At 35.2% G+C, this 20,813-nt stretch overlaps 1 protein-coding gene across 1 annotated transcript in view; it reads left to right on the plus strand.

Moving 5' to 3' along the window:
* The first annotated feature begins 969 nt into the window (after positions 1-969).
* LOC132549373 (phosphatidylinositol 4,5-bisphosphate 3-kinase catalytic subunit beta isoform-like) overlaps positions 970-20,813 on the plus strand; it is a 42,349-nt gene continuing 22,505 nt past the window's right edge. The window contains exons 1-14 of the mRNA XM_060213301.1: positions 970-1,116; positions 1,449-1,544; positions 3,549-3,684; positions 4,175-4,281; positions 5,711-5,833; positions 6,119-6,346; positions 6,994-7,063; positions 7,503-7,672; positions 8,331-8,510; positions 9,673-9,805; positions 11,287-11,384; positions 12,768-12,821; positions 13,471-13,668; positions 14,369-14,493. Of these exons, the coding sequence (XP_060069284.1) occupies positions 970-1,116; positions 1,449-1,544; positions 3,549-3,684; positions 4,175-4,281; positions 5,711-5,833; positions 6,119-6,346; positions 6,994-7,063; positions 7,503-7,672; positions 8,331-8,510; positions 9,673-9,805; positions 11,287-11,384; positions 12,768-12,821; positions 13,471-13,668; positions 14,369-14,493 (1,865 nt within the window). The remainder of the gene's footprint in view (positions 1,117-1,448; positions 1,545-3,548; positions 3,685-4,174; positions 4,282-5,710; positions 5,834-6,118; positions 6,347-6,993; positions 7,064-7,502; positions 7,673-8,330; positions 8,511-9,672; positions 9,806-11,286; positions 11,385-12,767; positions 12,822-13,470; positions 13,669-14,368; positions 14,494-20,813) is intronic.

Genomic DNA, 20,813 nt, shown 5'->3' on the forward strand with positions numbered 1-20,813 from the left:
TTCTTGAAAAGTGCTAGATGTTTCTCTTGGCCTGGTCTATGGTATTGGCCTTTCAATTTTGAGTCTGTTTAGATAAATAAAATTTTTGTGGTCATATTGGATTTTAAAACTGAAACTTTATGATAGGTCTCTCAGATTTTGTATGTTCATAGTAATGTTCTTATGCTTTTGGAATTAATTGAAAAAACAAAATGACTGATAGAGAGCCATTTTGAATTTTGACTTTCAGGGCTTTCACTGGGATATCAAAATGTTGTTATTTCAAAAGAAGTGCTGGATTAATCTTTCCTGAATTTCATGTAGGTTTTTCTTGGTCTTTCTGTGATATTTGTCAGACTTTATATTGGTCCCTTGTAATACCTTTTTAATGTTGAATCTGACTAGAGAGACAAAATGGTTGCAAGTTGCCACCTTGGCTTTAGAGAGTTAAATTTGTAATTTCTGCTTTTCTTCCACAAAGGTTTTGATGTATTGTTTGTATATTTCTGTAGATTGAAGGTAAAACCCTGGAAGCTAGGACCGATAGGTCACTTTCAGTCAAATAATGTGGACCATCCCATATAAAGCTAAAAAAAATACGGAGAAAAAAAAAAAACCTCACAAGTGACATTTTCAGTTTTGAGGGGATCAGGGCCCCTTGTCTCCCTTCAGGGTTTATCACTGCCTTGGTCCTGTCAGTTGTGCTCCACATGGACCCACATTCACTTATAATACAAAATATATTGGAGAGCAAATATGAGGAAAGTAGGACAGAAGAGATAAAAGATCCAACTTCCAACTTGTAAATACCTTAATAAAGTTCAAACAATGGTGGGTGTCCCGATCTCTGGGATCTTTTGTTTTGCATACAAGAGTTGTTCAATTTTTTGCACGTAATATGTTGAAAAAGTATCTGTAAATGTATATTGGCTATCTTTCATTTTTATACAGGTTGTTGGAATGATGGAGATGGCACCCTAGGACCTTACCATGCCACCTATTGTCGTTGTGCCTGACCTTGACATTGTGTCAGAGGTCAGAGATGACGAATATGTGGAAATTGATTTTTTGATGCCGAATGGGATCTTCATTCCCCTGAAGGTCAACTTTTATGATTCACTTGAAATAGTGAAAAGGGTAAATACTGTAACAGAAAATCATGCGATACAGCTAAATAACATTTCCCCCCAATTAATTATGCTCCCGTGCACAAGTTCTTTTTGAAAGATAGTTTAAATTGATTGCAGTTGGCTCATGTTTTCATTTGGTTCCAATAAATCTTCGCTTGTATTAAATTCATGAATATGCAGTTATTTGGTAATGAATTCTCATGCAAAACTTATAAGAAAATGTTTAAATATATTCATAAACAATGACCAGAAATCAGAATTTTTTGTCAAATACTGAGAGCAAAAATTTAAGACCTGTGAAGTAATTGGCTTATTGTGTTATTCTTTCAAATATTACAGAGGCTATGGAAGGAGGCAGCAAGCTATCCATTGTTCAAGGCAGTCGGCAAGCATCAGTCATATTCCTTCATCTTCATCAACAATTCAGGACAAAAGGTAAATTACCTGACAATGCTGGACAGAAGGCAGAAGGTAAAAGTACGAGAGAAAGCATATATCTACCTGTACAGGACAAAAGGTAAATTACCTGACAATGCTGGACAGAAGACAGAAGGTAAAAGTACGAGAGAAAGCATATATCTACCTGTACAGGACAAAAGGTAAATTACCTGACAATGCTGGACAGAAGGCAGAAGGTAAAAGTACGAGAGAAAGCATATATCTACCTGTACAGGACAAAAGGTAAATATCTCTATCAGTACTGGACAGAAGGTAAATACCTCTAACTGTACTGGACATAACGTAAATATCTCTAACTGTACTGGACAGAAGGTAAATACCTCTAACTGTACTGGACAGAAGGTAGATATCTCTTACTGTACTGGACATAACGTAAATATCTCTAACTGTACTGGACAGAAGGTAAATACCTCTAACTGTACTGGACAGAAGGTAAATATCTCTTACTGTACTGGACAGAAGGTAAATATCTCTTACTGTACTGGACAGAAGGTAAATATCTCTTAATGTACTGGACAGAAGGTAAATATCTCTATCAGTATTGGACAGAAGGTAAATTTCTCTATCAGTATTGGACAGAAGGTAAATATCTCTAACTGTACTGGACAGAAGGTAAATATCTCTTACTGTACTGGACAGAAGGTAAATACCTCTAACTGTACTGGACAGAAGGTAAATATCTCTAACTGTACTGGACAGAAGGTAAATACCTCTTACTGTACTGGACAGAAGTTAAATACCTCTTACTGTAGTGGACAGAAGGTAAATACCTCTCACTGTACTGGACAGAAGGTAAATATCTCTTACTGTACTGGACATAACGTAAATATCTCTAACTGTACTGGACAGAAGGTAAATACCTCTAACTGTACTGGACAGAAGGTAAATACCTCTCACTGTACTGGACATAAGATAAATACCTCTCACTGTACTGGACAGAAGGTAAATATCTCTAACTGTACTGGACAGAAGGTAAATTTCTCTATCAGTATTGGACAGAAGGTAAATATCTCTAACTGTACTGGACAGAATGTAAATACCTCTAACTGTACTGGACAGAAGGTAAATACCTCTCACTGTACTGGACATATGGTAAATATCTCTAACTGTACTGAACAGAAGGTAAATATCTCTTACTGTACTGGACAGAAGGTAAATACCTCTAACTGTACTGGACATATGGTAAATATCTCTAACTGTACTGGACATATGGTAAATACCTCTAACTGTACTGGACATATGGTAAATATCTCTAACTGTACTGGACATATGGTAAATATCTCTAACTGTACTGGACATATGGTAAATATCTCTAACTGTACTGGACATATGGTAAATACCTCTAACTGTACTGGACAGAAGGTAAATACCTCTAACTGTACTGGACATATGGTAAATATCTCTAACTGTACTGGACATATGGTAAATATCTCTAACTGTACTGGACATATGGTAAATATCTCTAACTGTACTGGACATATGGTAAATATCTCTAACTGTACTGGACATATGGTAAATACCTCTAACTGTACTGGACATATGGTAAATATCTCTAACTGTACTGGACATATGGTAAATACCTCTAACTGTACTGGACATATGGTAAATATCTCTAACTGTACTGGACATATGGTAAATACCTCTAACTGTACTGGACATATGGTAAATATCTCTAACTGTACTGGACATATGGTAAATATCTCTAACTGTACTGGACATATGGTAAATATCTCTAACTGTACTGGACATATGGTAAATATCTCTAACTGTACTGGACAGAAGGTAAATACCTCTAACTGTACTGGACATATGGTAAATATCTCTAACTGTACTGGACATATGGTAAATATCTCTAACTGTACTGGACATAAGGTATATGTCTCTTACTTGGCTTAAGATTATTAGAATTCAGTTACTAATTTCTTTTTTAGCAAACCAGAAAAATATAATTGAAATTGATCAAAGTGTTATGTATTTTAGGATGAAGTAATAGATGAAGACATGAGCTTGAATGACATTCGACCTTCAGTAAGGTTCCTCAAGGTCATACAGAAGCAATCTAATGACCCAAAACGAACTCTGGATCGACAAAAATCCCACCTAATAGGCTCAAGAGGTAAGGCAGAGCCCTGCTTAAAATCTGACTAACCTTCTCATCTGCAAAAGATATTGCAGCTATTTTCTCAGTGAGATTTTGACTTTTTAACAGCTGAACAATTTCATAAATTTAGATGAAAAAAAAAGAGGAGTGGGGTGGGGGGATTTGTTTTGAGAGTTGCCTCATAAATAGGCAATTTTCATGCTAAGAAAAGTATTTTGATTTACTTTATCATTTTTTCAACTCCCAAAATTCCACTTGAAAATCTGTACATGTATTTTTAGTGGAGCTCAGGTTTTACATCTCTAACATTTACCATGGAATAAAAGGTTTACATCAAAAATGAATGAGTTGTGTAATACTGTGAATACTTGCCATCACTATCAAGGTTCATTGACTGAAGTTTGTTTCCAAGGAAATCATAATTTAATGGAGTGACTCTCTTTCAATATTTAGACTGTGAAATTAAAGTGCACATTTGATTATATACATATTGCATCTGTTTCAGCAATGCAGATAATTGAAGCACAGCAAGCCCCTGAAATAGCAGATTTTAGATTGAAAATGCAGATTGTTGGCAATGAAACTACTTGTAATAGAAACGAGGACCAGTCGGTATGTCAGGGTCACTGAAAATTTCTGGTAACAAGGAAATCAGTTAAAACATGCAATATACATCTACAGCTGAATTGTAATAATCAGAATGCTGTCAGTTTGGAAGGTTTACAATCCAGATGAAAACTTTGGGAAACAGATTTCAACAAAGTCCATTGTACTAGCCAGTCTGGAAATTGGATATCTGGTTTGGGAAAGAACTTTTTGGAGTGGAATTGATTTTTATAATAATATTCCCCAAATATTCTAGATATTTGTTACTTTGTGTCAAAATACACATATATTCATAAGCAGTGCATATCATATTCAGATAACATAGTTTATTAGATATTTTTAAATAACATTCGATGAATTGTCAGCGATATTTGACTTAAAACGCTATCAACAGCTTTCATTTTGTTAATTTCAATATTTTATTTATTTAATGTGAATGAAACATAATAAGACAGTAAAAAACTTTTATAAATACCTGTATATTCAGTAATTACTACATAGATATTCAGAAAACAAGCAGCAACATCAGACTTATAGCTTTATTGTTATGTAATCAAGGGAGATAAGCTTGGTGTTTTTTGCCGGTAGACTAAGCTCATCAGACTTGAAAACTTGTAATCAGGATTATCCAGGGTCGACTGTATACCATATAACATGTCCGCAATTTTACTTCAACTCAGTCCTGTGATAACTAATCCTGCTGTTTTTCTGCATAAATTTAATGAGTTTAGGACTTTGGATAACAATTGAAATATTTCATTTGAAACTGAATTTCTGAAGAAGATATATTTGTTAATGAAATTTCTTATCATTGGTGTTCTTTGAAATTAAGGAACATGATTTCTCATAATAAAAAGGACATTGGAACATAAAATAATCCAATTCTTGCTCTAGGAAACTTGATTCTTAAAACAATTTATTTTCATACATTATAAAGAGCCTTCATGATATATATATAACAGTTACATACCTCAAATGGCTTTGATGAGCTCAAGCAAAATTTACATAAGATATGGTATATGAGTAAAATTCAATGCGTCATTTATAGATTTCTGATGTAGAAGAGAAAAAATATAAAAAAAATATGTGTACTGTATAGTACAGAAAGGTAAATCACTCCAAAATGCTGAAGAGATTTGTTATTGACACCCCATAATATTCTAAACTTCTTCTGACAGCAATGTTAGGTGTGCCATTGTTAACAGGAGTGTTTCTTTACAAAAAACCAAAAATGAGCTATGTAGCCAAACATTCTGGGTTTTTTTTATCAATGACTTACTTGTTGACTTCCTTATTTGGTAAATATATTGCAGCCATTAACCTTTGATCATGATAGAAAAACCTCTTGTCATAAAAATATATTTTATTCTATAAGAAGAATTCAATTCATATAATCAAAATTTTGATGAGGATAAAAATGCTTCTGCGTTGACAGGGCTGGCAAGCTTTCATGATCAAGCATCCCCTTCGACTGACCGATACAGGTGTCTCTGACAGTGGAAGGGAGGTAATGCAGGAAGGCCTTGTTCTAACAGTGTATGTGGAGGAGCCATCTGGGGTTTGTATTTATATGGAATGTTGATATTATTTAACAACAAAGTAAAGTACTTTTTATCTGTCAGGATATCTTACCATCATACAACATATTTACTCAGCATACACAATTTATAATCAGGTTTTATTAGATGTAAATATTACGACATACTTTGCTTCAATGTGGCAAAGAGTTTATGTACAAAGCATATACAAATCAGTTGTACTCTAAAAGATAGTATTTTTTTCTTAAAGATTCTCTTGTTTAATTGGTGCTGAATTTAAATAATGAGAACTATTATTATTTAAGTGTCTCCTGGAAATTTATCTAAATCATTTTATTGACTTTGAGCAGAACCAAATATCCTTCATGATGAAAGAATCAGTTGCAAGTAGTCCTACACAGCTGATTGAGCAGGCTTTGAGCAAATGGGCGAATAAGACTGGGAAACAGGGTCGTGTCCCCGACAGTTATCTCCTCAAGGCTGTTGGACTGTCTGATTACATCTATGGGGAGCAGCGTCTGGTGCAGTATAAGGTAGGAAGTGTCTCTGTCTGCACCTTTGAGGAAGAATTGTATGAATTTCCAGTGAGGGAAACAGAACAATGGCAGTGTTATTGTTCATTGTGTGACAATATGTAAGAGGAATATAAAAAACAATAGATCATTGTTTTCTGTACTTAGATATTAGATTTTTCATCATTAGATTGTTGGCTTGTCAAATCGCCCTATGACAGTTGTTTGCCCATCCTTAAAATTCTTATTTCTATTTCTTGAGAAGTTCAAGATAGATCTTTCTCAAATTTCATATGAAGGTTTCCACTAGTCCCTAGTTGTGCCCTTGTGTTTTTGAGACTGATCAGAAGAACAAAATGGGTGACAGGTGGCCATCTTGGATTTGATATTATTTTTATTTAATAAAGATTATTATCACTATTTCTTGAGAGAATTTTAAGTGTCATATAATTAAAGACAAAAATGTGAAAGAAGAGAAAAAAGGAAAGCTATAATCAAACAATGGTTGATCAGGGTGCCAAGATCCCTCTGGGGTCTCTTGTTTTAAATTTAAACCTAAATGGTAATACATGTAATATTTCTTTGTACAATGATATACTTTAAAATAGTATCCATATTTCATGAGATAGAAGAAAGAATGTCTTTGAAGTTAAAACATTCTATTTTAGTATGTGAATGACTGTATAATGAAGAACGAGGCTCCAGCTTTCCTGTTACAAAGTAAAGATGATGTACTAGGTAATTATATTTCTAAAAAATGTTTGTATAAAGTTTATAAAAAGATAGAAATTGAGAAATTTATAAAGGAATTGACACAAGATAGAAATTTGGAAATTTATAAAGGAAATGACACTAGATAGAAATTGGGAAATTTATAAAGGAAATGACACAAGATAGAAATCGGGAAATTTATAAAGGAAATGACACAAGATAGAAATCGGGAAATTTATAAAGGAAATGACACTAGATAGAAATTGGGAAATTTATAAAGGAAATGACACAAAATAGAAATTGGGATGAAGCTTACATTTATAAAGGGTAGGCACTAAAACAGAAAGAGAAAAAGAATGGAATTACAATGAAGTTCATTAAGGATAACTGTCGGTACACAGTTTGTTTCCAGGATAACATAGATTACCTGCAATATGTACACGATCATGTTTTGTTTTCCATGCAGAGAGAAGTGAGACAGTTAGTCGACCACGCCCAAGCATCCCGGCACGTCCCTCAGCAGGCTCAAATTTATCCCCATCCATCAAACCTCCTGTATCTGTGTGGCATGTACCTGAGCCCTTTGCCTTCAAACTACAGTATGCCAAAAATATAGAGATTCCAAATGGAAATAAGGTGAGTATCAAGTGGTTCTAACATTCAAATAGTTCTTATTGATGAAAGTCCTTTAAATTCCTAACAATTTATAGTGGTTACAAAAAAAGATCAGTTTAATAACTGTATAATTGAGTTTTTTTTTTTTTCGAAGTTGCATTAGTTCTTGTATCCCGAAAGAGTTTAAAAATCAGCACAAGTTATCTCCCATGAATGATTGGATCAGAAACAAACATGCATTTGGAAGAATAAACTGACAATTTAATTTCGATCTCTTTAAAAATAAAAATAACTACATTGTTTGATCCACAAAATCCTATTTTTCTGTATAAAGTTTAACACCCACAATTAAATCTTTTCCTCGTTTGACCAGTCACTTATATAATTCAATTTGTAATTGCACCAATCACACATTGAATGCAATTTAGTGTTGTCCCAACCACCTACATAAAAACAACTTCACAATAAATAGTTTATGTTATTCTGATTTAAAGTTTTGGCAACATTAAAACTGTTCTGTTGAAGTACTATTAGGAGGAAGGATTAATTTTAGTGACTCTCTGTTACTTAATTATGTTAGATTTAGACTCAGCATGAACAAATCGTAACTATGTTGTTCCACTGTTACTTATAAGGTAAATTAGACCGAGAATGATTGTTAATATGTTTTCCACGACAGGTGAAGTTTTATGCTGGACTGTTTTATGGCCCCGAGTCACTGGAGACACAAAGTACAGAAGATATGGTCATCTCGGACAGCCAGTGTACCTGGAACCAAGAAATGGTTTTCAAGACAGAGGTTAGAGAAATCCCCCATATGTGTCGTCTCTGCATGGCTCTCCATGGACGTAAAGGCAAGGTCAGTGACTGTTTGATGTTTAAAAGCCTTATTTTAAATATTCAATTGCTCTTGCAGCAATGATTCCAGTAATGAAAAAATGATGTATACCTGGGATCCACTTTGTTACAACGGCTTTTTATTTTAAAGTATTTTTTTTCAGTCAAAACTAGGTTTTTTTCCCGAAGAGAAGAAAAATTAAGAATCTCATTTGATGCAAAGATCGATTGCAACATTTTAGGTCACCTGAGACAATGTCAATATATATGGGATATTCTTTTGTTTGCATCGTTCGTAGTCAGTCAGCCAGCTTCCGTTGTCTGGTGTCAGTCGTGTGTCCGTTAATTTTCACATTTTTTACTTCTACTGGGAACCTGTGACCCATTTTCAATTAAACTTGGCGGAAATCTTCTATGGCCAAAGGATAACCAGAATTGTAAATTAGTTTAGGATGACAGTTTGATGTTATGCATATTTTCATCCTGGCTGACCCCAGGGGCTGATGGGTGTCGCCAAAATGGGCCAAATTTACTGTAATTTAAAAAGTCTTCTTCTCTAAACCCAAATATGGTAGAATCTAATACTCTTCATGGATGAAGGGTCTCAAAGTTAAACTCCTCTGTCCCTGAACAAATAGCAATTCTCATTTTCTATTCTCTTTACTACACTTTCATTCCAATACTTCAGATTGTCAGTTCATTCAGGTGACCATTTAGGCTCCTGGACCTCTTGTCATAATTTATCAATGAACCTTCATATTGTCTTGTGCTTTAGCAAAAACAAAAATTTATATTACACATCATGAAAATGGGTGTTGCCAATAATATTCATTTTTATGCTAATTCTAGGTAAGTGAGGAATTCTAGGTTAAAGTTACAAAAAGTGATTAGTTCAACAGAGAATGCATTCACTTTCTTTAAACATTAATCACATAGTCAGTTTATTATGTAATGGATTAACTATATTGTAAAGCATGCAGATAATAGATTATGGATTGTAACTGTTAAACAAAGACTGCTTTAAAAATCAAGTAGGAAAGTCCCTGCCTTAAGTCTTTAAGCAATAAAACAAACTGATTCTAATGTAACACATTGCGCATGCGTAATAGATTGGTTTAGTGAACTCCAAATACAATCTCTTCTATACCTTTTAAAAGATGGCTGTTCATGATCACTTGTTGTAGGAAAACACTCTGATAGCATGGGTAAATGTCCCTCTGTTTAACTACAAGTCGAGGCTGATGAGGGGAGATTATAAGTTCTCCATGTGGGGAAGATCTGATCATCAACAACAAGATGAAAACTTTTATCCAATGGGTGAGTGCTACTATGTTTCACTGTATCTACATTTTGCATAATGGCCTCCCATGAATCCAGTGTTAAACTGGATTTCATTCACGGAAGTGTAGATGCAGTCTGGACCAGGGGCAATATATGTGATATATTTTGGCGACATGTTGACCAATGTCAACATTATAGATTTATGTTAATTACCTAGCTAATTAGGATTTTCTAAAAGCTTTTCCAGTATGTAAACATACAAGGAGAAAAATGATTTTGATTTAGACATGATATGCTTTAAAAAATGTCTGAGATGTAAATATAACCATTGAATGTCAGTCTTATTGTATTGTCAATATAAATCATGACATCCTTACTTGTGCTGTTCTTTGCATGCATTGTCTGTCGTGTAATATCCAAACCAGGATAATGACAGATAAATGCACATTATATGGTTTTGCACAGTAGACTCCATTGCTTGGTGATAACACTCTTATAAGGCCTCATCTCCTTGAAGTAGTAGGCATGATAAACACATTTTTGCTATCAATAATGGCCTCTGGTTCTTACATGTTCCTGTGGATTTACTTCGAGGTTCATATTTTGGATAATGTTATTAAGATTCACACCTTTTAAGTTTATAAACGATTAGTTTGTATGTAGAAACTGATATATTGAATACTGAATAGATGTTTCATAGTTATATACCTTCACTAGGATTAACTCGGGTGTGTGTCTGTAGACCTTCTCTAGGATTAACTTGGGTGTGTGTCTGTAGACCTTCTCTAGGATTAACTCGGGTGTGTGTCCGTAGACCTTCACTAGGATTAACTCTGGTGTGTGTCCGTAGACCTTCACTAGGATTAACTCGGGTGTGTGTCCGTAGACCTTCACTAGGATTAACTCGGGTGTGTGTCCGTAGACCTTCACTAGGATTAACTCGGGTGTGTCCGTAGACCTTCACTAGGATTAACTCGGGTGTGTCCGTAGACCTTCACTAGGATTAACTCGGGTGTGTCCGTAGACCTTCACTAGGATTAACTCGGGTGTGTGTCCGTAGACCTTCACTAGGATTAACTCGGGTGTGTGTCCGTAGACCTTCACTAGGATAAACTGGGGTGTGTGTCCGTAGACCTTCACTAGGATTAACTGGGGTGTGTGTCCGTAGACCTTCACTAGGATTAACTCGGGTGTGTGTCCGTAGACCTTCACTAGGATTAACTCTGGTGTGTGTCCGTAGACCTTCACTAGGATTAACTCGGGTGTGTGTCCGTAGACCTTCACTAGGATTAATTCGGGTGTGTGTCCATAGACCTTCACTAGGATTAACTCGGGTGTGTGTCCGTAGACCTTCACTAGGATTAACTTGAGTGTGTGTCTCTATCCCTTTGTACCCATTAATTGTAAACCATTATCTTTAGCATGGAGGCCACTTGTGCCATTAGGATTGCATGCTCTCTGCTATCAGAGGCACACATTTATTAGAGTGATTTATGTTTCTCAATCTTCACTTGCAGGGGCTGTTTCCCAGAATCCTGAAGATGCTACAGTCATAGCAATCACAGTCCCAAACTTTAATAGGGCAGTCCCCATCATATTCCCATCAGACAAAGAGGTAAGTGGACGAAAAGCATAACAAAAGTTCATTGTGTAGTAACATTCAACATCCTACTTTTCATGTTACCCATATAAGTTTGTAACATCACTTTTGGTCCTGTTCTGTTATGTCCCATTCCAAATTTTTGTCATATCTGGAGAACAGATTTGGGTCCTTATAATTTACTCCATTGTCCTACTAATGCCATAAGTATTTTGGCCATGTGGAAGTCCTTAGACCATGTTGAAGTCCTTGGACCATGTGGAACTCTTTTGGGCCATTTGGAAGTCCTTGGGCCATGTGGAAGTCCTTGGACCATGTGGAAGTCCTATATCGAAGTCGTTGGGCCAAGGCGTCAGCCTTCACATATCTTAGTCCTGCAAATGACCACATTGCAGGCCAAAACATGTAGACAATAAACAACACAAAATGTCATGATTGTGTTGACATTTATTAAGATTTTGTTCTCCACCTGATCATCTTCTATTATTAGTGTTATAACATGTTCTCCACCTGATCATCATCTGGTTCACACTTACCCTATAGTGTTATAACATGTTCTCCACCTGATCATCATCTGGTTCACACTTACCCTATAGTGTTATAACATGTTCTCCACCTGATCATCTTCTGGTTCACTCTTACCCTATAGTATTATAACATCATGTTCTACACTTGATCAGATTCAAGTTAACACAAACCCCTATTGTATTATAAGATTTTGTTCTCCACCTGATCATCTTCTGGTTCACACTTACCCATAGTGTTATAACATGTTCTCCACCTGATCATCATCTGGTTCACACTTACCCTATAGTATTATAACATCATGTTCTACACTTGATCAGATTCTGATTCACACTTACCCCATAGCATCATAACATCAATGTTCTACCCCTGGTTGTATTTCATAGGAATGGAGATGTTCATGCCTTACATAGACATTTTCCAGTTCTGCTGGTCTTCTTAGAGAAAGGAATCTTAATATCTGTGCATAGATATAATTTTTAGAGTAGAACATGTTTGTTTTGGGTATCAGAAAGTCAACTTCCTGATTGAGACATACAAAGTAAAACTGTTAATATCATGTTCTGTTTATTGTCACATTTCCCACTGACAAATAGAACAAGATTTTAAGTGTTTTCCACTGTATTAGCCTAAAGTAAAGCTAAGAATCAAGAACCATGTAGTTTAAAGTTTTAAAGATTTTCTACGTGACATGGGTTGTGGACCAGGATTGGAAAGTCCCAAGTTCAATCTCATCAACAACACGTTACCTTCATGTATGAAGCCCTCTAGGTATGTGGTCAGTTTAAACCTAAACTAATACCAGCATGATTATAACAGAGATATCAAGGATACACCTCAGTAATAGACAATGTAATTTCTGATATATTACAGGTACTGCAATGTGCCAGTGACAACATGGAGGATCCAGATAGCCTTGGCTCTCCTGTAAGTTTATACTTTGGGTCTTCAATACTGTCTGTATTCTGAAACTCTTAAAAGTTGTTTTCGGAACTCAACAAGTTTGTATTCTGGGTCTCCAGAAGGTTTATATTGAAGTCCTGGAATAAGTTATAATTCTGTGTCTTAAATAAATTCATTTTCTAGGTCTTCAGTAATATTCTGGATGTCCTGACCTGTAAATTTGTATTGTGGGACTTTAGTAAATTTGTATACTGTGAATAGAATTAGTCTTGGTGAAAGGCTAAAATGCCATGATAGCGAACACTAAGCCTATCAAATAAAATAGGTTCACTCAGGAATTGCAAGTTTGTCTTCTTTTTTCTCTGTAAGAGTGTATTCTCTTCTCATCATTCTTTGAATAAAGTAATGTTGAAATATGATACAGCATGATTATAACCATACAATGGATACATCTGGATGTTGATATTAGCAGAAAGTGGTTTTCATTATTAATTCAATTTATAGACTTACTCTCTCAGGTATTGTCATAGGGTTCTTCATGTAGATAATTACCTTAGCGGCTTTAAGTTAACATTTGCCAAAAAATATTGGTCTTATTTATACAATAGAGTATAAGGATTAATTGTGATAAACCGTGAAGTGTACATACAGTTTGTATATCTTGGACTTTCAGACATGGCATCCGAGTAACTCCCACCTCATCCACCTTCAACAGATCCTGGAAACTGACTCAACCAACACTTGTCAACTGGCAGAACAGGACAAAGACTTAATGTGGCTTCTGCGGTATGAGTGTCGCGACAACTATCCGCAGGCACTTCCTCAACTTCTGTCATCTGTGAAATGGTACACTTACAAGGATGTTGCCAAGGTAATGGTGTACTTTGTTCAGTATTATATCCACACTTAGGGAAGAGGCAGTATATATTCATCATTATTGGTGCATCCATCTGCATAAGTCCATGCATGTGTGTATAAGTGATAACCATGTGTACAAAATGTCTCAGGAATCCATGGACTTATTCAGTTCATATTCACACCATAGCATCACCCATACAATATCTACACCTGATAAGATTTTGGTGGTCATCAGTCAAGGTTAAAGGTCAAATATCACTGTTGATTACTTTTGAAATAAAAAGCTTGTGTACAACATATCTTATGAACCCCTTCAAAACATACAACCTTCAATATGTTTTGCTGTCAATATATGTGATACAGGGTTTTCCATAAGAGCCGGTCGCCGGCCAATTTGACCGGCTACTTTGATCATTTGGCCGCCTACACCAATCCAGTTCCGTAATAATGTTCCATACACGACTACACGTACACGGCAGGCCAGCCTCCTACTTTCACTACACAGCCTACTACTAACAAAATTATGGAAAACCCTGGTGATATTTTGTATGTCACTGTCATATAAGAATTTAACAAGTGGAAGGTGTTATAACCTGAATTGTACTGAAGCTGTAAACTATAAACATGAAATATGGTCAAATTTTTCTTACTAGCTGCTGGTACGTGTACATGTATGCCTTGATATGTATAAAAGGTTTTGTTTGTTTATACAGATGCAAGCCCTTCTACAGACTTGGAGACCAATTCCAGTCGACTGTATTCTCTCGTTGCTAGATTACAATTTTCCGGACAAAAACGTCCGCAAGAAGGCCATTGAATGGTTGGATGAGACACTTTCGTAAGTAGTTGTTAAAAATATGTACATTGTTCAAGTTATCATTGTATTGAGACAACAGAGTTAAATACAGATTTAAGATCAGTGGATACACTATCGCAAGTGTTACAGAAGACTTTTGTTGGGCAATAATTCTTTGGTGACATAAGATGTCAGATATTTCAAGCTGTCCTCAAAGCGAGGACTCAGTAAAATATTTGATATCGAAGTCTGTCCTCAAAGTCAGAAGTCAGTAAAATGTTGGATATTCAAGTCTGTCCTCAAAGTCAGAAGTCAGTAAAATGTTGGATATTCAAGTCTGTCCTCAAAGTCAGAAGTCAGTAAAATGTTGGATATTGAAGTCTGTCCTCAAAGTCAGAAGTCAGTAAAATGTTGGATATTGAAGTCTGTCCTCAAAGTCAGAAGTCAGTAAAATGTTGGATATTGAAGTCTGTCCTCAAAGTCAGAAGTCAGTAAAATGTTGGATATTGAAGTCTGTCCTCAAAGTCAGAAGTCAGTAAAATGTTGGATATTCAAGTCTGTCCTCAAAGTCAGAAGTCAGTAAAATGTTTGATATTGAAGTCTGTCCTCAAAGTCAGAAGTCAGTAAAATGTTGGATATTGAAGTCTGTCCTCAAAGTCAGAAGTCAGTAAAATGTTGGATATTGAAGTCTGTCCTCAAAGTCAGAAGTCAGTAAAATGTTGGATATTGAAGTCTGTCCTCAAAGTCAGAAGTCAGTAAAATGTTTGATATTGAAGTCTGTCCTCAAAGTCAGAAGTCAGTAAAATGTTGGATATTGAAGTCTGTCCTCAAAGTCAGAAGTCAGTAAAATGTTTGATATTGAAGTCTGTCCTCAAAGTCAGAAGTCAGTAAAATGTTTGATATTGAAGTCTGTCCTCAAAGTCAGAAGTCAGTAAAATGTTTGATATTGAAGTCTGTCCTCAAAGTCAGAAGTCAGTAAAATGTTGGATATTGAAGTCTGTCCTCAAAGTCAGAAGTCAGTAAAATGTTTGATATTGAAGTCTGTCCTCAAAGTCAGAAGTCAGTAAAATGTTGGATATTCAAGTCTGTCCTCAAAGTCAGAAGTCAGTAAAATGTTTGGTATTGATTCTGTCCTCAAAGTCAGAAGTCAGTAAAATGTTTGATATTGATTCTGTCCTCAAAGTCAGAAGTCAGTAAAATGTTGGATATTCAAGTCTTTCCTCAAAGTCAGAAGTCAGTAAAATGTTGGATATTCAAGTCTGTCCTCAAAGTCAGAAGTCAGTAAAATGTTGGATATTCAAGTCTGTCCTCAAAGTCAGAAGTCAGTAAAATGTTGGATATTCAAGTCTGTCCTCAAAGTCAGAAGTCAGTAAAATGTTGGATATTCAAGTCTTTCCTCAAAGTCAGAAGTCAGTAAAATGTTTGGTGTTGATTCTGTCCTCAAAGTCAGAAGTCAGTAAAATGTTGGATATTGAAGTCTTTCCTCAAAGTCAGAAGTCAGTAAAATGTTTGATTTTGAAGTCTGTCCTCAAAGTCAGAAGTCAGTAAAATGTTGGATATTGAAGTCTGTCCTCAAAGTCAGAAGTCAGTAAAATGTTGGATATTGAAGTCTGTCCTCAAAGTCAGAAGTCAGTAAAATGTTTGATATTGAAGTCTGTCCTCAAAGTCAGAAGTCAGTAAAATGTTGGATATTGAAGTCTGTCCTCAAAGTCAGAAGTCAGTAAAATGTTTGATATTCAAGTCTGTCCTCAAAGTCAGAAGTCAGTAAAATGTTGGATATTCAAGTCTGTCCTCAAAGTCAGAAGTCAGTAAAATGTTTGATATTGAAGTCTGTCCTTAAAGTCAGAAGTCAGTAAAATGTTTGATATTGAAGTCTGTCCTCAAAGTCAGAAGTCAGTAAAATGTTGGATATTGAAGTCTGTCCTCAAAGTCAGAAGTCAGTAAAATGTTTGATATTGATTCTGTCCTCAAAGTCAGAAGTCAGTAAAATGTTGGATATTCAAGTCTGTCCTCAAAGTCAGAAGTCAGTAAAATGTTTGGTATTGATTCTGTCCTCAAAGTCAGAAGTCAGTAAAATGTTTGATATTGATTCTGTCCTCAAAGTCAGAAGTCAGTAAAATGTTGGATATTGAAGTCTTTCCTCAAAGTCAGAAGTCAGTAAAATGTTTGATTTTGAAGTCTGTCCTCAAAGTCAGAAGTCAGTAAAATGTTGGATATTGAAGTCTGTCCTCAAAGTCAGAAGTCAGTAAAATGTTGGATATTGAAGTCTGTCCTCAAAGTCAGAAGTCAGTAAAATGTTTGATATTGAAGTCTGTCCTCAAAGTCAGAAGTCAGTAAAATGTTGGATATTGAAGTCTGTCCTCAAAGTCAGAAGTCAGTAAAATGTTTGATATTCAAGTCTGTCCTCAAAGTCAGAAGTCAGTAAAATGTTTGATATTCAAGTCTGTCCTCAAAGTCAGAAGTCAGTAAAATGTTGGATATTCAAGTCTGTCCTCAAAGTCAGAAGTCAGTAAAATGTTGGATATTGAAGTCTGTCCTCAAAGTCAGAAGTCAGTAAAATGTTGGATATTGAAGTCTGTCCTCAAAGTCAGAAGTCAGTAAAATGTTGGATATTGAAGTCTGTCCTCAAAGTCAGAAGTCAGTAAAATGTTTGATATTGAAGTCTGTCCTCAAAGTCAGAAGTCAGTAAAATGTTGGATATTGAAGTCTGTCCTCAAAGTCAGAAGTCAGTAAAATGTTTGATATTGAAGTCTGTCCTCAAAGTCAGAAGTCAGTAAAATGTTTGATATTGAAGTCTGTCCTCAAAGTCAGAAGTCAGTAAAATGTTTGATATTGAAGTCTGTCCTCAAAGTCAGAAGTCAGTAAAATGTTGGATATTGAAGTCTGTCCTCAAAGTCAGAAGTCAGTAAAATGTTTGATATTGAAGTCTGTCCTCAAAGTCAGAAGTCAGTAAAATGTTGGATATTCAAGTCTGTCCTCAAAGTCAGAAGTCAGTAAAATGTTTGGTATTGATTCTGTCCTCAAAGTCAGAAGTCAGTAAAATGTTTGATATTGATTCTGTCCTCAAAGTCAGAAGTCAGTAAAATGTTTGATATTCAAGTCTTTCCTCAAAGTCAGAAGTCAGTAAAATGTTTGGTATTGATTCTGTCCTCAAAGTCAGAAGTCAGTAAAATGTTGGATATTGAAGTCTGTCCTCAAAGTCAGAAGTCAGTAAAATGTTGGATATTCAAGTCTTTCCTCAAAGTCAGAAGTCAGTAAAATGTTTGGTGTTGATTCTGTCCTCAAAGTCAGAAGTCAGTAAAATGTTGGATATTGAAGTCTTTCCTCAAAGTCAGAAGTCAGTAAAATGTTTGATTTTGAAGTCTGTCCTCAAAGTCAGAAGTCAGTAAAATGTTGGATATTGAAGTCTGTCCTCAAAGTCAGAAGTCAGTAAAATGTTGGATATTGAAGTCTGTCCTCAAAGTCAGAAGTCAGTAAAATGTTTGATATTGAAGTCTGTCCTCAAAGTCAGAAGTCAGTAAAATGTTGGATATTGAAGTCTGTCCTCAAAGTCAGAAGTCAGTAAAATGTTTGATATTGAAGTCTGTCCTCAAAGTCAGAAGTCAGTAAAATGTTTGATATTGAAGTCTGTCCTCAAAGTCAGAAGTCAGTAAAATGTTTGATATTGAAGTCTGTCCTCAAAGTCAGAAGTCAGTAAAATGTTTGATATTGAAGTCTGTCCTCAAAGTCAGAAGTCAGTAAAATGTTTGATATTGAAGTCTGTCCTCAAAGTCAGAAGTCAGTAAAATGTTGGATATTCAAGTCTGTCCTCAAAGTCAGAAGTCAGTAAAATGTTTGGTATTGATTCTGTCCTCAAAGTCAGAAGTCAGTAAAATGTTTGATATTGATTCTGTCCTCAAAGTCAGAAGTCAGTAAAATGTTTGATATTCAAGTCTTTCCTCAAAGTCAGAAGTCAGTAAAATGTTTGGTATTGATTCTGTCCTCAAAGTCAGAAGTCAGTAAAATGTTGGATATTCAAGTCTGTCCTCAAAGTCAGAAGTCAGTAAAATGTTGGATATTCAAGTCTTTCCTCAAAGTCAGAAGTCAGTAAAATGTTTGGTGTTGATTCTGTCCTCAAAGTCAGAAGTCAGTAAAATGTTGGATATTGAAGTCTTTCCTCAAAGTCAGAAGTCAGTAAAATGTTTGATTTTGAAGTCTGTCCTCAAAGTCAGAAGTCAGTAAAATGTTTGATATTCAAGTCTGTCCTCAAAGTCAGAAGTCAGTAAAATGTTGGATATTGAAGTCTTTCCTCAAAGTCAGAAGTCAGTAAAATGTTTGATTTTGAAGTCTGTCCTCAAAGTCAGAAGTCAGTAAATTGTTTGATATTCAAGTCTGTCCTCAAAGTCAGAAGTCAGTAAAATGTTGGATATTGAAGTATTTCCTCAAAGTCAGAAGTCAGTAAAATGTTTGGTATTGATTCTGTCCTCAAAGTCAGAAGTCAGTAAAATGTTGGATATTGAAGTCTTTCCTCAAAGTCAGAAGTCAGTAAAATGTTTGATTTTGAAGTCTGTCCTCAAAGTCAGAAGTCAGTAAAATGTTTGATATTCAAGTCTGTCCTCAAAGTCAGAAGTCAGTAAAATGTTTGATATTGAAGTCTGTCCTCAAAGTCAGAAGTCAGTAAAATGTTTGATATTGAAGTCTGTCCTCAAAGTCAGAAGTCAGTAAAATGTTTGATATTCAAGTCTGTCCTCAAAGTCAGAAGTCAGTAAAATGTTTGATATTCAAGTCTTTCCTCAAAGTCAGAAGTCAGTAAAATGTTTGGTATTGATTCTGTCCTCAAAGTCAGAAGTCAGTAAAATGTTGGATATTGAAGTCTGTCCTCAAAGTCAGAAGTCAGTAAAATGTTGGATATTCAAGTCTTTCCTCAAAGTCAGAAGTCAGTAAAATGTTTGGTATTGATTCTGTCCTCAAAGTCAGAAGTCAGTAAAATGTTGGATATTGAAGTCTTTCCTCAAAGTCAGAAGTCAGTAAAATGTTTGATTTTGAAGTCTGTCCTCAAAGTCAGAAGTCAGTAAAATGTTGGATATTGAAGTCTTTCCTCAAAGTCAGAAGTCAGTAAAATGTTTGATTTTGAAGTCTGTCCTCAAAGTCAGAAGTCAGTAAAATGTTTGATATTGAAGTCTTTCCTCAAAGTCAGAAGTCAGTAAAATGTTGGATATTGAAGTCTTTCCTCAAAGTCAGAAGTCAGTAAAATGTTTGATTTTGAAGTCTGTCCTCAAAGTCAGAAGTCAGTAAAATGTTTGATATTGAAGTCTTTCCTCAAAGTCAGAAGTCAGTAAAATGTTTGATTTTGAAGTCTGTCCTCAAAGTCAGAAGTCAGTAAAATGTTTGGTATTGATTCTGTCCTCAAAGTCAGAAGTCAGTAAAATGTTGGATATTGAAGTCTTTCCTCAAGGTCAGAAGTCAGTAAAATGTTTGATTTTGAAGTCTGTCCTCAAAGTCAGAAGTCAGTAAAATGTTTGATATTCAAGTCTGTCCTCAAAGTCAGAAGTCAGTAAAATGTTTGATATTGAAGTCTGTCCTCAAAGTCAGAAGTCAGTAAAATGTTTGATATTGAAGTCTGTCCTCAAAGTCAGAAGTCAGTAAAATGTTTGATATTCAAGTCTGTCCTCAAAGTCAGAAGTCAGTAAAATGTTTGATATTGAAGTCTGTCCTCAAAGTCAGAAGTCAGTAAAATGTTTGATATTCAAGTCTGTCCTCAAAGTCAGAAGTCAGTAAAATGTTTGATATTCAAGTCTGTCCTCAAAGTCAGAAGTCAGTAAAATGTTTGATATTCAAGTCTGTCCTCAAAGTCAGAAGTCAGTAAAATGTTGGATATTCAAGTCTGTCCTCAAAGTCAGAAGTCAGTAAAATGTTGGATATTCAAGTCTGTCCTCAAAGTCAGAAGTCAGTAAAATGTTGGATATTCAAGTCTGTCCTCAAAGTCAGAAGTCAGTAAAATGTTGGATATCGAAGTCTGTCCTCAAAGTCAGAAGTCAGTAAAATGTTTGATATTCAAGTCTGTCCTCAAAGTCAGAAGTCAGTAAAATGTTTGATATTCAAGTCTGTCCTCAAAGTCAGAAGTCAGTAAAATGTTTGATATTCAAGTCTGTCCTCAAAGTCAGAAGTCAGTAAAATGTTTGATATTCAAGTCTGTCCTCAAAGTCAGAAGTCAGTAAAATGTTGGATATTCAAGTCTGTCCTCAAAGTCAGAAGTCAGTAAAATGTTTGATATTGAAGTCTGTCCTCAAAGTCAGAAGTCAGTAAAATGTTGGATATTCAAGTCTGTCCTCAAAGTCAGAAGTCAGTAAAATGTTTGATATTGAAGTCTGTCCTCAAAGTCA

The sequence above is a fragment of the Ylistrum balloti genome, unplaced genomic scaffold (genome assembly GCF_031769215.1).
Source record: "Ylistrum balloti isolate Yb309-2 unplaced genomic scaffold, AGI_CSIRO_Ybal_v1 Utg370056, whole genome shotgun sequence".
Taxonomy (NCBI): domain Eukaryota; kingdom Metazoa; phylum Mollusca; class Bivalvia; order Pectinida; family Pectinidae; genus Ylistrum; species Ylistrum balloti.